Source organism: Mobula birostris, chromosome 10, assembly GCF_030028105.1.
Source record: "Mobula birostris isolate sMobBir1 chromosome 10, sMobBir1.hap1, whole genome shotgun sequence".
In the NCBI taxonomy this organism is placed as follows: Eukaryota; Metazoa; Chordata; class Chondrichthyes; order Myliobatiformes; family Myliobatidae; genus Mobula; species Mobula birostris.
Window position 1 is genome coordinate 39,960,558 of NC_092379.1, and position 17,232 is coordinate 39,977,789.

At 45.7% G+C, this 17,232-nt stretch overlaps 1 protein-coding gene across 1 annotated transcript in view; it reads left to right on the top strand.

The window, feature by feature from the left end:
• LOC140203611 (uncharacterized) overlaps nt 1–17,232 on the top strand; it is an 86,008-nt gene that overhangs the window by 45,023 nt on the left and 23,753 nt on the right. The window contains exons 4-6 of the mRNA XM_072269659.1: nt 214–357; nt 8,987–9,072; nt 14,489–14,750. Coding sequence (XP_072125760.1) covers nt 214–357; nt 8,987–9,072; nt 14,489–14,750 — 492 coding nt within the window. The remainder of the gene's footprint in view (nt 1–213; nt 358–8,986; nt 9,073–14,488; nt 14,751–17,232) is intronic.

Below are 17,232 nucleotides of genomic sequence, written 5' to 3' on the forward strand. Positions count from 1 at the left end.
TGGGGGGGTTGATGATTGTGTTGCTGTATTTTCTACGGGGGGGGTTGGGTGCATGGGTTTGATGTTTCTCTTTCAACGACCTCCATGTTTTTTCCTTTGTTCCGTGGCTATCTGGAGAAGATGAATCTCAGAGTTGTACACTGCATACATACTTTGATAATAAGTGAAACCTTTGAACCTCACAGTGTGTTAACTCTCCCTCTACTTGTGCAGCCCTTCACTTTGGATGGTTTCAAGTTTAACCTCAGGCTCTACGTCTTGGTTGCTTCCTGTGACCCTCTGCGGATATACCTCTACAATGAGGGCCTGGTCTGCTTTGCCACTAAAAAGTATTCCGAACCGACCGAAAAGAATTTAGTAAGTGACACATTGACTTATCTTTAAGACATACAGTTAATTCTCTGAAAGTACGATCCTACTTTTATAAGAGGTTAATTCTTGCCTAACTCACTGTTGTATGGAAGTAATCGACTCGGGTGGGATCTTGCTGTTACGTTCCCAACCCCAGCCAAAAGCTGACTACTCTGGGGGGCGCGGGGAGTGGGAGGTTGGTGTGGTTACAGGAGCATCTCCTAACGAGTCTAGTTCGCAAAGTTTACAAGACAAAGTCAGGAAAAGCCCTCCCCACCATTGAGCACGTCTACAATGAGCGCTGCCATAAGAAAGCAGCAACTATCATCAGGGACACCCACCATCCAGACCATGCTCTCTTCTCATCAGGAAGAAGGCACAAGAGCCGTAGATCTGTCACCGTAAGTTTCAGGAACAGTTATCACCCTACAACCATCAGGCTCCTGAACCAGTGTGGATAACTTCACTCAGTTCAACACTGAGCTGGTTCCACAACCTATGGACTAACTTTCAAGGGCTCTACAACTCATGTCCTCAATGCTTCTGTCTATATGTATTTGTGCAGTTTGTCTTCTTTTGTACAGGTTATTTGGCCGTGTCTGTGTGTTGTTTTTCGTCAGTTCTATTGTATAAGACCATATGAGATAGGAGCAGAATGGGCCATTCAGCTCATCGAGTCTGTCACCATTTCATCATGGCTGATCCACTTTCCCTCTCAACCCCAATCTCCTGCCTTCTCCCGGTAACCTTTCACACCCTGAGTAATGAACAATCTGTCACCTCTGCCTTCAGTATACCCAATGACCTGGCCTCCACAGCCCTCCATCTGCACAGTTAATTCCACAGATTCACAACCCTCTGGATAAAGAAATTCTCTTCATCTCCATTCTAAATGAACATCCTTCTATTCTAAGGCTGTGCCCTCTGGTGCTGGAATCCCCCACCATAGGAAACATCCTCTTCACATCCAATCTGCCTACGCCTTTCAATATTCAATAGGTTTCAATGAGATCACCTCTCAGTCTTCTAAATTTTCATGCGTACAGGCCCAGAACCATCAAGCGCTCCTCCTGTAGTCATTCTGGTGAACCGCCTCTGAACCCTCTCCAATGTCCGCTCATCCTTTCTTAGATAAGGACTCACAAAGCTCCAAGTGAGGCCTCACCAGTGTTTTATAAAGCCTCAACATTAACTCCTTGTTTTTATATTCTAGTCCTCTTGAGATGAATGCTAACATGCATTTACCATCATCACCACAGACTCAACCTGCAAATTAACCTTTAGGGAACCCTGCATGAAGGCTCTCTTATCCCTTGCACCTCAGATTTTTGGATTTTCCGCCTACTTAGAAAATAGTCTACCCTTTTGTTCCTTCTGCCGAAGTGTATGACCGTAAACTTCCCGACACTGTAACTGTTATACTCTGTTCTGCGTCTGCCACTTTGCGTATTCTCCTTATCTGTCCAAGTCCTTCCGCAGGCTCCCTGCTTCTTCAACACTACCTGCCCCTCCACCTATCTTCATATCATCCGCCAGTCGGCCACAAAACCAACAATTCTGTCTTCATAGACAATACAGAAAGAAGCAGTTACTCCCCACCCCCAACACTGATTCCTGTGGGACGCCAGTGGGTGCTGTGAACGCCTGCACGAAAATGAATCTCAGGCTAGTATATGGTGATATAGTCGTACTTCGATAATCAATTTACTTTGAAATTTGAACTTTGAAGATTTTATAAGATAAGTTTGTCACATGTACATCGAAACATCAAAACTGGGCTGAGAAGTGGCAGATGGAGTTCAACCCAGATAAGTGTGAAGTGGTTCATTTTGGTAGGTCAAATATGATGGCAGAATATAGCTAATGGTTAGACTCTTGGCAGTGTGGAGGATCAGAGGGATCTTGGGGTCCAAAGCCATAGGATGCTCAAAGCAGCTGCGCAGGTTGACTCTGTGGTTAAGAAGGCATACGGCGTATCGGCCTTCATCAATCGTGGAATTGAGTTTAGGAGCCGAGAGGTAATATTACAGCTATATAAGACCCTGGTCAGACCCCACTTGGAGTACTGTGCTCAGTTCTGATCGCCTCACTACAGGAAGGATGTCGAAACTATAGAAAGGGTGCAGAGGAGATCTACAAGGATGTTGGGGAGCATGCCTTATGAGAATAGGTGAACTTGGCCTTTTCTCCTTGGAGTGACGGAGGATGAGAGGTGACCTTATAGAGCTGTTTAAGATGATGAGTGGCATTGATTGTGTGGATAGTCAGAGGCTTTTTCCCAGGGTTGAAATGGCTAGCACGAGAGGGCATAGCTTTAATGTGCTTGGAAGTAGGTACAGAGGAGATGCCAGGGGTAATTTATTTACTCAGAGAGTGGTGAGTGAGTGGAATGGGCTGCCGGCGGTGGTGGTGAAGGCAGAAATGACAGGGGTCCCTGCCTTTTTTGCACCGTGGACCGGTTTAAGATTGACAATATTCTTGCGGACCGGCCAACGGTGGGGGGGGTCGGTGTTCAAGTTCGACAGTGTGTGACAGGGAATGAGGAAAGGTGCAGCTGATTCATATCGTTTCATATCGCGAAATCATATCATTTCCTCGCGGCCCGGTAGCACATGCTTTGTGGCCTGGTACCTTTCCGCGGCCCGGTGGTTGGGGACCACTGTTTTAAGAGACTCCTGGATGGATACATGGAGCTTGGAAAAATAGAGGGCTATGGATAAGCCTAGGTAATTCTAAGGTAAGGACATGTTTGGCACAGCTTTGTGGGCTGAAGGCCTGTGTTGTGCTGTAGGTTTTCTGTGTTTCTATCCTCATAATCCAATCCAGGCAACATCCTGGTAATCCTCCTAAATATTGAGGAAAATTGATGATTCCACCGTAAAACAGATTGAAAATGGGAGGTTGTGTGATATAACACTCAAGGATATATCTAGCCAGGGTTATTGGCCCTGCATCTTGCCCGGAGTTAACCTGCCTTGATTTCAAGAAAAAGCAATAGAGTCATAGAAAAGTACAACACAGAAACAGGCTTTTTGGCCCGTCCAGTTGGTGCCAAACCATTTAATCTGCCAAATCCCATCAACCTGCACCCGGACCATAGCTCTCCATACCCCTCCCATCCAAACTTCTCTTAAATGTTGATATCAAAATCATATTCACATGAGGTTACGTGTTGTATGGGATGGATAGGAAGGTAGGCAGAGGGGGTGGTGTAGCTCTGCTGGTAAAGAATAGCATCAAATCAGCAGAAGGGTGTGGCACAGAATCAGAAGATGTTGCATCCTTGTGAGTTCAGATAAGAAACTGCAAGGGTAATGGCAGTTATATACAGGCCTCCCAACAGTAGCTGAGACATGGAGCACAGATTACAACAGGAAAAGGGAAAAGGTGTTTCAAAAGGGTAACGTTATGGTAATCATGGGAGATTTTATCATGCAGCTCGATTGGGAAAATTAGGTTGGTAATGGATTTCAAGAGAGTGAGTTTGTTGAATGCCTAAGAGATGGATTTTTAGAGCAGTTTGTCATTGAGCCTGCTGGGGGATCACCTACACTGGATTGGGTGTTATGTAATGAACTGGAGGCGATTAGGAAGCTTAAGGTAAAGGAACCCTTAGGAGTCAGTGAACACAATATGATTCAGATAGGGAGAAAGTAGAGTCTGATGTAGCGATATTTCAGTGGAGAAAAGGAAATTTGAAAGGAAAGTAAAGTAAAGGTATGAGAGAGGAATTGGCCAAAGTAAATTGGGAGGAGATGCTGGCAGGGAAGACAGCAGAGCAGCAATGGCACAAGTTTCTGGGGAAAAAATGGGGAAGGTGCAGGATAAATGTATTCCAAAAACAAAGAAATACTCGGATCGCAAAATGCTACAACTGTAGCTGACAAGGGAAGTCAAAACTAATGTAAAAGCAAAAGAGAGGGTATACAACAGAGCAAAAATTAGTGGGAAGATAGAAGGTTGGGAAGCTTTTATAACCCTAGAGAGAGCAACTAAAAGAATCATTAGGAGGGAAAAGATGAAATATGAAAGCAAGCTAGCAAATAATATCAAAGTTGATAGAAAAAGCATTTTCAAGTATATAAAAGGCTATAGAGTACTTGGTGACACAGGACAAGATAGGACAAAGTCAACACGGTTTTCTTGAGGGAAAATACTGTCTGACGAACCTGTTGGAATTCTTTGAGGAGATTATAAGTAGGATAGATAAAGGGGACGCAGTGGACGTTGTATATCTGGGCTTTCAGAAGGTGCCACACATGAGGCTGCTTACCAAGTTAAGAGCCCATGGTATTACTGGGAAGTTATTAACATGGTTAGAGCATTGGCTAATTAGTCGGAGGCAGCGAGTGGGAATAAAAGGATCCCTTTCTGGATGGCTGCCAGTGAGTAGTGGTGTTCCGTAGGGGTCGGTGTTGGACCACTTCTTTTTATGCTGTATATAAATGTCTTAGATGGTGAAATAGATGGCAAGTTTGCAGACAATACGGAGATTGGTGGAGGGGTAGGTAGTGTGGAAGAAGCAGGTAGGATGCAGAAGGACAGATAGATTAGGAGAATGGGCAAGAAAGTGGCAAGTGAAATACAATGTTGGAAAATGCATAGTTGTGCATTTTGGTAGTAAGAGATAAATGTTCAGATTATCTTCTAAATGGGAAGAAAAATTCAAAAATTTGTGATGCAAAGGGACTTGGGAGTCCTTGTACAGAACACCCTAAAGGGTAACTTGCAGGTTGAGTCAGTGGTGAGGAAGGCAAATGCAATGTTAGCATTCGTTTCAAGAGGTCTAGAATACAAGAGCAGGGACATGATGCTGAGGCTTTATAAGGCACTGCTGTGGCCTCACCTTAAGCACTGTGAACTGTTTTGGGCTCCTTATCTAAGAAAAGATGTGCTGGCATTGAAGAGGGTTGAGAGGAGGTGCACAAGGATGAGTCTGGGAATGAAAGGGTTAACATATGAGGAACATCTGATGGGCCTGTACTCGCTGGAATTTAGAAGGATGAAAGGGGATCTGATTGAATCCTTTCGAATATTGAAAGTCCTAGGCAGAGTAGACGTGGAAAGAATGTTTCCCATGGTGGGGGAGTCTAGGACAGGAGGGCAGAACCTCAAGGTAGAAGGGCATCCGCTTAAATCAGAGATACGGAGAAAGTTCTTCAGTCAAAGGGTGGTGAATTTGTGGAATTTGTTACCACAGGCAGCTGTAGAGGACAGGTCGTTGGGTGTATTTAAGGCAGAAATTGATCAGTTCTTCAATGGCCGTGGCACCAAAGGTTACGGGGAGAAGGCTGTGTGGTGGGGTTGAGGAGGGGAGGAAAAGGATCAGCCATGATTGAATGGCGGAGCTGACGATGAGCCAAATGGCCTAATTCTGCTCCTGTGATTTATGATTTTATGGTAGTACAGAGAATTTAACACCGTGAACGTTAGGACTGAGAAATGCGTTCAAACAGAGAGATCCGTAACTTCTTGAAAAAGAAATCACAGGTAGGTAGGGTCGTAAAGAGAGCTTTTGGCACACTGGCTTTCATAAGTCAAGGTATTGAGTACAGAAGTTGGGATGTTAAGTTGGAACCACTTCTTTTTACATTATATATCAAGGATTTCGATGATGGAGTTGATGGCTCCGAGGCTAAGTTAGCGAACGATCCGAAGATCGGTGGGGGTGGGGGGGGGGGCAGGTAGTATGGAGGAAGCAGAGAGGTGCAGAAGGATTTAGACAGTGTAGGAGAATATGCAAAGAGGTGGCAGACGGAAAACAGTGTTGGGAAGTGTATGGTCATGCACTTCGGTAGAAAACTTAAAAGCATAGACAATTGTATGACTGGAGAGAAAACTCAAAAATCAGAGGTGCAAAGGGACTTGGGAGTCTTCAAGCAGGATTCCATAAAGGTTAATTTGTTGGTTAAGTCAGTGATAAGGAAGGTGTGAGCATTCATTTTGAGAGGAATAGAACATAAAAACAAGGATATAATGTTTTATATGGAACACTCACAGAATGCTGGAAGAACTCAGCAGGCCCAGGAGCATCTATGGAGTATTTGGGGCCCTGAATGGAAGTGAGAGAGGAGGTGTAGGGCAAGCGGGTGGAACAAGCATTGCACCTGACACTACACCTCGTCCCTCACTGCCATTCAGGAGGCAACACTTCATCTGTGAGTCTGTTGGGGTTCATCTACTGTATCTGATGCTCTTGGTGTGACCTCCTGTATGTCAGTGAGACCCGACGCAGATTGGGAGACCGCCTTGCAGAGCACCTACACTCCGTCTGCCAGAAAAACCCATTTCAAGTCTACTTCCCATTTCCATTCTGACATGTTAGTCCTCGATTGCCACGATGAGGCCATACTCAGGTTGGAGGAGCAGCACCTTGTATTCCGTCTGGGTAGCCTCCAACCTGATGGCATGAATGTCGATTTCTCTAACCTCTGGTAATTGCCCCCAACTTTATCATTCCCATTCCCTTTTCCCTCTTTCACCTCATCTCCTTACCTGCCAATCACCTCCTACTGGTGCTCCCTCCCCTTCCCTTTCTTCCAAAGTCTTCTGTCCTCTCCTATCAGATTCCTCCTTCTCCAGCCCTTTATCTCTTTCACCAATTGACTTCCCAGTTCTTTTCTTCACCCCCTCCCCCTCCCAGTTTCACCCATCACCTACCACCTTGTACTCCTTCCTCTCCTCCCCCCCACCTTCTTGCTGTAACTTCTCATCTGTCCTGATGAAGGGTCTTGGTCTGAAACGTCAACCTCTTGCTGTTTCCCATAGATGCTGCCTGGCCTGCTGAGTTCCTCCAGTATTGTGTGTGTGTTGCTCAGATTTCCAGCATCTGCAGGGTTTCTCTTCCTTGAGGCTTTAGAAGGCACTGGCAAGGCCTCCCTCCCTTGGGGTATTGTGAGCTGTTCTGGGCCCCAGAAAGGATATGGTGACACTGGAGAGGGTTGAAAGGAGGTTGACAAAAATGATTCTGGGATTGAAAGGCTTATTATATGAGGAGCATTTGATGGCTCTGGGCCTTAACTGACTGGAATTTAAAAGAATGAGGTGTTGGGGGAGGGTGTGAAATCTCATCAAAACCTATCGAATGTTGAAAAGCATTGACAGAGTGGATGTGGAGAGGATGTTTCCTATAGTGGGGGAGGCCAAGACCAGAGGACACAGCCTCAGAGTAGAGGGGCGTTGATTTAGAACAGAGATGAGGAGGAATTTCTTTAATTTGTAGAATTCGTTTCTACATGCTGTGAAGGCCAAGTCGTCGGGTATACTTAAGGCAGAGCTTGTTAGGTTCTTGATTAGTCAGGGCATAAATGGATACGGAGATTGGGGCTGAGAGGAAAATAGATCAGCCATGACGAAATGTCAGACAAGACTGGATGGGTCAAATGGCCCAATCCTGCTCCTACAACTTACAATCTTGTGATGTGGACTACTCCGAAAAGAAAAACTCAGCCCATTTTTCATAACCAGAATTGGAATCAGAATCAAGTTTACTATCATTGTCATTTGCCATGAAATTTGAGATTATGCGGCAGCAGTACATTGCAGTACGTAATAATGAAAGTTATAAATTACAAAAAGAAATATATTTTAAAAATTAAGTAAGTTGTGCAAAACAAGACCAAGAGACAAATGTTATTGAGGTACTGTACATGGGTTCATTGTTCATTCTGAAATTAATGGCGGAGGGGAGCAATCTGTTCCTAAATTGTTGAGTGTGTGTCTCATCCCTGACAGTAGAAATGAAAAGAGGCTTTACCTGGGTGGCGAGGCTCCCTCAAAGATGGATGTTGCCTTTTGAAGATGTCCTCGAAAGTGGGGAGGATTGTGCTCAGGATGGCTGATTTATTATCCCTCTGGACTGTTTTCTCCTGCCTTCTCCTGTTAACCTTTGATGCCCTGACTAAACAAGAACCTATCAACCTCTGCTTTAAATACACTCAATGACTTGTCCTCCACAGCCGTCTGTGGCAACAAATTCCACAGATTCACCACCCTCTGGCTAAAGAAATTCCTCACCTCTGCCCTAAAGGGAAGTTCTTCTATTCTGAGGCTTTGCCCTCTGCTCTTAGAGACAGCCGTCCCCCCTCCCACTACAGGAAACATCCTCTCCACGTTGATTTTCAATATTTGATGGTTTTCGTTGAGATCCCCCATCATCCTTTTAAACTTCAGCGAGTACAGGCCCAGAGGGAGCAATGTTCCTCAAATGACAACCCTTTCATTCTCGTGAACCTCCCCCAGACCCTCTCCAATACCAGCTCACCAATTCTTAGATAAGGGGCTCAGAACTGCTCACAATACTCCAAAGTTCGGTCTGAGTTTTAAAGCCTCAACCTCGCATCCTTGCTCTGACTGACAGCACCCATCCTTATGCACTGCGCTTCAGATGAGCGATCCTTTGACTTGGCGATGTTTTGGGGCTGCAAAAACTGCTTTAAGATGCAAGGCATCGTTCAGTTTCACCTTCTTGCCACCTGCCGACTGCTCTTCATCACCGCAGGAAAAGTGAAGCCGAGAGGAATGAGGAAAATAGCATTTGAGCAGCTTCTGGTTGGGGTGGCGTTAGTGTGACACGATAACTGAGGGCAATGTCCCTGACTGAGAAACCAACATCTTTATCTTCTGCCTCTCACAGGATGACGTCCGCAAGCACCTCACCAATTACGCCATCAACAAGCGTATGATGAACGTTGTCCCAGATGAAAAGAAAGGCAGTAAAAGGTGAGACCATATGCAGCAGGGTGCACCCTTCACCACAAGCAGGCACATTATAGAAGGTCAGCGTTGGAGTGATTTTTGGGGTTAGGACATAGACATTTAGCAATTGAATTTGGCTACCAGTCTTCATATCTGAATGTGTGTTGTGGATTTTATTTGGAGTGCAGATCTGAACTTTATATGTAGGCATCCGTTAGTCTTATAAGACCATGGAAGGTTCCCCTTGGAAGTTTACACCTTGGAAGCTTTCCAGGGCGCAGGCCTGGGCAAGGTTGTATGGAAGACCAGCAGTTGCCCATGCTGCATGTCTCCCCTCTCCACGCCACCGATGTTGTCCAAGGGAAGGGCATTGGGACCCATACAGCTTGGCACTGGTGTTAACGCAGAGCAGTGTGTGGTTAAGTACCTTGCTCAAGGACACAACACGCTGCCTCGGCCAAGGCTCGAACTAACGACTTTCAGATCACTAGAGGGACGCTTTAACCACATGCCAACACGTGACCAAGTCCGAACATGTGGCCAGCTCTGAACAATGGGTTCCTAAAAGCCATGAATCCCAGCTGACAATGATGATTAAAATTCATTTGGATGTGTGTGGTGTGGCTGTGAATCAGGAGGTGTGAAGGTCGAATGTAGTTTCGAAGAAAGCATTGTCCATGCGTTGTAAGTATGGAGTTGCCCTTTGCCGTTTGGCACATAAAATATCGAGCCCCACATCAGGCCGGCCAGACCTTTCGACCAGAAGTGTCTCCATAAAATGCCTTCTCTACCTTGCTTTGTCGAATAAAAAAGCTGCTTTGTATCTACCAGTAATTTTCTTTGCTGGCTTCATTCACGCAACAACCTTAGTGAGCAGGCACATTGTAGAAGGAAGGGGAGCACACAGCAGCAGCTTAGTGAAGCCCTTAACTCTGTTGCCACTACTTCAGGTTGTCATAACTGGTGGAATGCTCCCAATGGCATGCTATAAGACCGTCAGATATAGGGGCAGAAGTGGGCCATTTGGCCCATTGAGTCTGCTCTGCCATTTAATCATGGGCTGATCCAATTCTTTCAGTCATCCCCACTCCCCTGCTTTCACCCTATACTCTGGCTAATCAAGAACCTATCTATCTCTGCCTTAAATGAACTCAATGACTTGGCCCCCACAGCCACTCATGGCAACAAATTCCACAGATTTACCACCCTCTGACTAAAGTAATTTCTCTGCATCTCAGTTCTAAATGGACGTCCTTCAATCCTGAAGTCATGCCCTCTTGTCCTAGAATCCTGTACCATGCCCTCCAGTAACTTCTGACAACCAAGTCTAGCTCCTGGCCTTCACATGTGGCTTAGCCACTAAGCTGGGCAGAATCATTTCTACTGACAGGAGAAGGGGCAAAGGTGGGTTAATGGCATCTTAAATCCAGTCGCTTCAGGCAGATGGGACTCATCAACCATGGCTGGCCCCTCATCTAGGAGAAGGAAAACTCTGATCTCAAACCTCCCATTGCCCTGCGACTACACCCACTCATAGGGAAGGCTTCAGGAGTAAACCCTGAGGGAAAACATCTGCGGCAGTCCCACGTTGAGTTCAACACTGACTGGCAACTCCTGCGATGCTGCTGGTACCAGGCTGTGTTGCTCTCTGCCGTTCCTTTGGGTTCATCAACTGCGTGGAGATGGGGAGCTTGCTACATGGGCAACAGCTTGCTCTCCATATCCGGGCTTAGTAGCTAAGCCACACGTGAAGGCCAGGAGCTGTGACTTGGTTGTCAGAGGCAATATTGAGGCACTCGCCATTGGGAGCATTTAATAGGCAGCGGGAGCTCGTCCCCATTACCACCCCATGGCTATAACAACCTTAAGGAATGGAGTGAAGCTGAAATTGTTGCAATGGACGACTGGAAGCGGACCCAAGTGCAGAACACCGACACGGAGGTAGAATTAACAGAAGTGTGTTTATTAATAGTTGCGAGGAAGGTCGGAGAGTGAGGATTAGATGCTTACATGAACAACAAACCGGAGTAGCCCAGACCCAGAGCTTGGTTATGGAGCTTGGACACAGAGCCTGGACTCGGACTCGGACACGGAGCCCAGACTCGGACACGGACTCGGATGCAGAGCCCAGACTCAGACTGGGACATGGAGCCCAGACTCGGACACGGAGCCCGGACTCGGACACAGAACAACAAAACCAGACAACGACAGACAATTTGTATCTTGATTCGGAGTAGCAGCAAACGGCCAGGAATACTCAGCAGGACACGAAACTACAAAACCAAACATCGACAGTCCGTTCGTATCTTGACTCGAAATAGCGGCAAACGGCCGGCAATACTCAGCTGGACACGAGACGACAGAATTCCCAAAGCAACCCCAGGCACCGAAGCAACTTAGAGTCCAGTATTCTCAGCGGCCCAGAACGTGCTTTGCGGCACTGGCTGAGGTGACGGTCCAGTCCCAAGTAGATGTAAGCCGGAGTTATTATGTTTCCAGTTCGGATGAGAATCAGGTGCCTTAGTCAAGGAGCCAGGTAAAACACGGGGAAAAGGAAATGAACAGAAATGATGAATCAACTGACTGGACCGTGACTGAAATAACAGATAAAAGTGAGTGGAAAGACGATGCTAAACACTTTCTCATTCAAATCTGCAGACAGGAGTCATTATTAATGATCAAACTAAATATATGATCAATAAATAATGACAATAATGAGCAGGAGTCAATTATACGTCCCTTGCCACAGTGAATGTACCTGGATTGGAATATCTGTTAGGATGTCCGGCTAGTTGGGATCGTCCCAATCTGGTATTTCGTGTCCAGCAAGAACCATGGATCTAGAAAAAAGAAATGTGAGCTAAATCCCATGAAGGCAGACAAATTTACATAAGTGATCGGATAAATCTGGAATAAAGGTCTGTAAGACATGGCAACTATTGAGCTGTTGCTAAAAAGCTCTTTAGTGAGGGAAATCTCCCATTTCCTCTTCATATTTGAGGCCTACAACACTGCTGTGGCCTTACCATTGCTTGCAATGGGCCGTAAGTTCATGGACCCTATGCAGATTACAGAGAAGGAGGTGCTTGCTGTCCTGAGGAAAATCAGGGTGGGTAAATCCCCAGGGCCTGACAAGTTGTTCCCTCAGACCCTGGGGGAGGCTAGTGCAGAAACTGCAGGGGCCCTAGCAGAGATATTTAAATAATTCTTAGTGACAAGAAAGGTTCTAAACATAAACCAGGAAATTACAGACTGCTCCATCTGACATCAGTAGTGGGATAGTTATTGGAAAGTATTCTGAGGGACTGGGTATATGAGTAAACAACAGGAATTCTGCAGATGCTGGAAATTCAAGTAACACACATCAAAGTTGCTGGTGAACGCAGCAGGCCAGGCAGCATCTCTAGGAAGAGGTGCAGTCGATGTTTCAGGCTGAGACCCTTCGAAAGGTCTCGGACTGAAACGTCGACTGCACCTCTTCCTGGATATATGAGTATTTGGATAGACATGGGACTGATTCAGGATAGTCAGCATGGCTTTGTGCATGGTAAGTCATGTCTAACCAATCCTGGAGAGTTTTTTTAAGCAAGCTACCAGGAAAGCGGATGAAGGCAAAGCAGTGGATGTTGTCTACATGGACTTTAGCAAGGCATTTGACAAGGTCCCGTATGTGAGGTTGGTCAAGAGGGTTCAGTCGCTCGGCATTCAGCATAGGTTGTAAATTGGATTAGACATTGGCTTTGTGGGAGAAGCCAGAGAGGGGTAGTAGAGGTTTGCCTCTCTGACTGGAGGCCTGTGACCAGTGGTGTGCTGCAGGGACCAGTGCTGGGCCCATTGTTGTTTGTCATCTCTATCAGTGTTCTGGATGATAATGTAGTTAACTGGATCAGTAAATTTGCAGATGACACCACGTTTGAGGATATAGTGGACAGTGAGGAAGGCGGTCATGGCTTGCAGAGGGATCTGGATCAGCTGGAAAAATGGCAGCTGGAAATCAATGCAGACAAGTGCGAGGTGTTACATTTAGGTAGGACCAGCCAGGGAAGGTCTTACACAGTGAATGGTAGGGCACTGAGGAGTGCGGTAGAACAAAAGGATCTGGGAATAGAGATCCAAAATTCGTTGAAAGTAGTGTCACAGGTAGAAAGAAAGCTGTTGTCACATCGGCTTTCATAAATCAATGTATTGAGTACAAGAGATGGGATGTTATGTTGAAGCTGTATAAGACACTGGTGAGGCCTAATTTGGAGTATCGTATGCAGTTCTGGTCACCAACCTACAGGAAAGATGTATAGTAAATAAGGTTGAAAGAGTAGAGGAAAAATTTACAAAAATGTAGCTGGGTCTGGAGGACCTGAGTTATAAGGAAAGATTGAATAGGTTAGGACTTTCTTCCTCAGAATGTAGAAGGTTGAGAGGAGATTTGACAGAAATATTCAAGATTATGAGGGGTAGAGATAGGGTAAATGCAAGCAGGCTTTTTCCACTGAGGTTGAGTGTGACCACAACCAGGGATCATGGGTTAGGGTGAAAGGTGAAAAGTTTAAGGGAAACATGAGGAGAAACGTCTTCACTCAGATGGTGGTGACCAGTGTGGAATGAGCTGGCAACACAAGTGCTGCATGCGTGCTCGGTTTCAACGTTTCAGCGAAGTTTGGATAGGATGGAGGACTATGATCCTGGTGCAGGTCAATGGGTGTGGACAGTTTAGCAGGTTTTGGCATGGACTAGATGGGCCAAAGGGCCTGTTCCTGTGCTGTACTTTTCTATGACAATGACTCTAGAAACACTGATTCATTACGTCAGGCTTGTTACACGGAGCTTGGGAGGGTGAGACTAGAACTAGAGCTCGTGGGTTAAGGGTGAAAGGTGAGAAGTTTAAGGGGAACATGAAGGGAAACTTCTTCACTCGGAGGGTAGTGAGAGTATGGAGCAAGCTGCCAGCAGAAGAGATAGATGGAGGTGCGATTTCAACATTTAAGATACATTTGTACATGGATGGTAGGGCTACAGACTGGGTGCCGGTCAATGGGACCAGACAGATTAATGATTCAGCATGGACTAGATGGGCCAAAGGGCCTGTTTGTTTACTGTAGTGCTTTCTGACTGTGAATGTAAACCACCAGACAACTTCACAAGATGGAATATCATGGGTTCAGGGTGCAGTCAACCTTTTCAAAGGCAACTATGAATCGGCAAGAAATCGCTTCCAATAAATCCTGTCAAAAACGGGGGGAAATAATCAAGAGAGCTGATATTTCCTTCAATGGATACGCAGTCTATCTTGTGGCTTGCAGTGCTATTGACCTGTCACACAATAACACAAATGGTGGGGCAGAGTACTTGATCAGCGAAGTCACTCGGCAATGCCATCCGATGGATGAACGGTGGCCTGCGATAGATTAGAACTGACGGCTGTGTAAAATGTTGTTTCTTGCAGAAAGCTGTCTTTCTTTAACCAGTACATGGAGAGCAATGCCTATGACCTGGAGGTGCTGTGGAGCAGTATTGAAGACGTGATCATCAAAACCATTCTGTCTGTGTATCCGGCCCTGAGGAACACCTACTTCACCTGCTTCCCAAATCACGTGTCTGGGAGTGCTTGCTTTCAGCTCCTCGGCTTTGACATCCTGCTGGACCACACCTTGAAACCCTGGCTGATGAAGGTACGCGCGCCTCTGGGATACATAAAGATTAAGCAGGTAATTTAGGTGACCGCATAAAACATGCAAATGTAACATCATGATGGGATGGCCAGTAATATCATGAAGGATCGCACCAACCCTGCTCACTGTTTGTCCCCACTCCCATCAGGGAGGAGGCTCTGTAGCATCCACACCAGGACCACCAGACTCAAAAACTGTTACTTTCCCCTAGCAGTCCTCCAAGAGGACCACAACCGTGTTGTAGGGTTTGGAGGCTTGCGCGCCTCAATGACCCGGAGAGGTCTGCACGCTGGAGCCGGGGCTTTAGGCTTTGGCTCTGGATAGGGTCACCCATGACAAACAGGTCAAAGGGTAGAGGCCAGACTGAGAGCGGTGTACCGGTCCTCCAGATTCGAGGGCTCAACTCAGCACTACCAGCACTGACCACTAAAACAAAACTGTTACGCAAACTGCAATGAAGAATCCTCCTACATCTGAGTGTGGCGGTGTTCCTGAGTCTCCACCTGGGACTTACATGTCCGACAGTAGTGAAAACCGAGCGGAAGCTACGGGCATGATCAAGGAATCTCTGAACACCACCAGAGATGGAGGACCTTCACTGTTGTCCTAAACACCAGCGCTGTAATGGGCAGTCAGTATGTCCCCAAGTACTGAGGCTGATCAACACCCCCATCCACTAACCCACCCCTCCACAGACCCGCAACCACCACTACTTTATCATTTCTTGTCAGAGTCACCTTATGTACAGAAACTCCTGTGCCCAGCGTCACTTTATGGACATACAATCAAGCTACGCATATAAGCTATCTAATGTATTTATATTTACTGTTTTTTCCCATTATTATTGTGTTTTTTTCCACTTTTCCACTATTATTGTTATCGAAAAGGTGTTATATTTGGATGTGTGCAGAGTACAGAATAAGGTCGATGAACTTGTGGCACAGTTGCAGATTGGCATATATGATCAGAATTAGAATCAGGTTTATTATCACCGGTATGTGTCATGAAATTTGTTAACTTAGCAGCAACAATTCAATGGAAGTGTTCAGGAACAGTTATTACCCCACTCAACCATCAGGAAGAAGGTACAGGGTCTTGAACCAAAGGGGATATCTTCGCTTAACTTTACTCACCACAGCATTGAACTGCTCCCACAGCCTATGGACTCACTTTGAAGGACTCATCATCTCATATTCTTGATATTTATTGTTTGTTTATTTATTTATTCTGGATGTTTTGTTTGATTCCTTTTAAATACTGTGAATGTCCTCAAGTAAGTGAATCTTAGTGAATCAACATATGCCAATGGTCATATGTACTTTGATAATAAATTTACTTTGAACTTGACTTTGAGTAGAAGAGCAGAACACAGTGCAGAAGCAGTTTGACAATCACAGCCTTAAGGTAAAAAAAAAGTTAAACCAAAAAAGTTAGACCGTTATCCCAAAATCTGCTCCCTGTGGAAACAGATAGATGGGTTCATAAAGAGAGATTTTGGCACATTGGTCTTCATTAATCAAATTGTTGAGTACAGAAGCTGAGTTGTTAGATTGAAGCTCTTGAAGATATTGGTGAGGCCTACTTTGGAGTATTCTGGTCACCTAACTACAGGAAAGATATCAATGATTTGAAAGATAGCAGAGAATATTCACAAGGATGTTGCTGGGTCTCGAGGGCCTGAGTTACAGGGAGAGTTATTCTCTAGAGCACAGGGAATCAAGGAAGATTTGATAAAGGTCTACGAAACCATGAGGAACATAGAGTAAATGGAAGCATGCTTTTGCTGCTGAGGATGGGTGAGACTAGAACTAGAGGTCATGGGTTAATTGAGAAAGGTGAAATGTTTAAGGGGAACATGAAAGGGATCTTCTTCACTCAGAGAGTGGTGAGAGTGTGCCAGCGGAAGTGGCAGATGCGACATTTAAGAAAAGTTTAGATAAGTATGTGGATGGCAGGAGTATCGAGGTCTATGGTACAGGTGCAGATTGATAGGAATTGGCAGAATAATATTTTGGCATGGACTAGATGGGCCAAATGGCCTACTTCTGTCTTTTAGTGCTCTTAGACTATGACACAATGGAAGATATGCATCTGTAGATGGGTGGAAGACCATAGTCGTTTATGATAGTTCCCATAGACAAAGACCTGGCATTTGTCCATAGTTAAATCCACATTAAAATGGTTCCAGAGAGGAAGACACCAGAGGGTGATTAAAAACAAGAGAAAATCTGCAGAGGCTGGCAATCCAAAGCAACACACACACACACACACACACACACACACACACACACACACACACACACACACACACACACAGACACACCCAGACGGAATAAGGAGTTGTTCCTCCAACCTGAGTGTGGCCTCATTGCGGCAGTAGAGGTGGCCATGGACTGACATGTTGGAATGGGAATAGGAAGTAGAATTAAAATTGGTGGCCACCAGGAGAAGTGCCACACCTGCACTTGGATCTCCTCCCTCACTACCATTCGGGGCCAAACGGTCCTTCCAGGTGAGG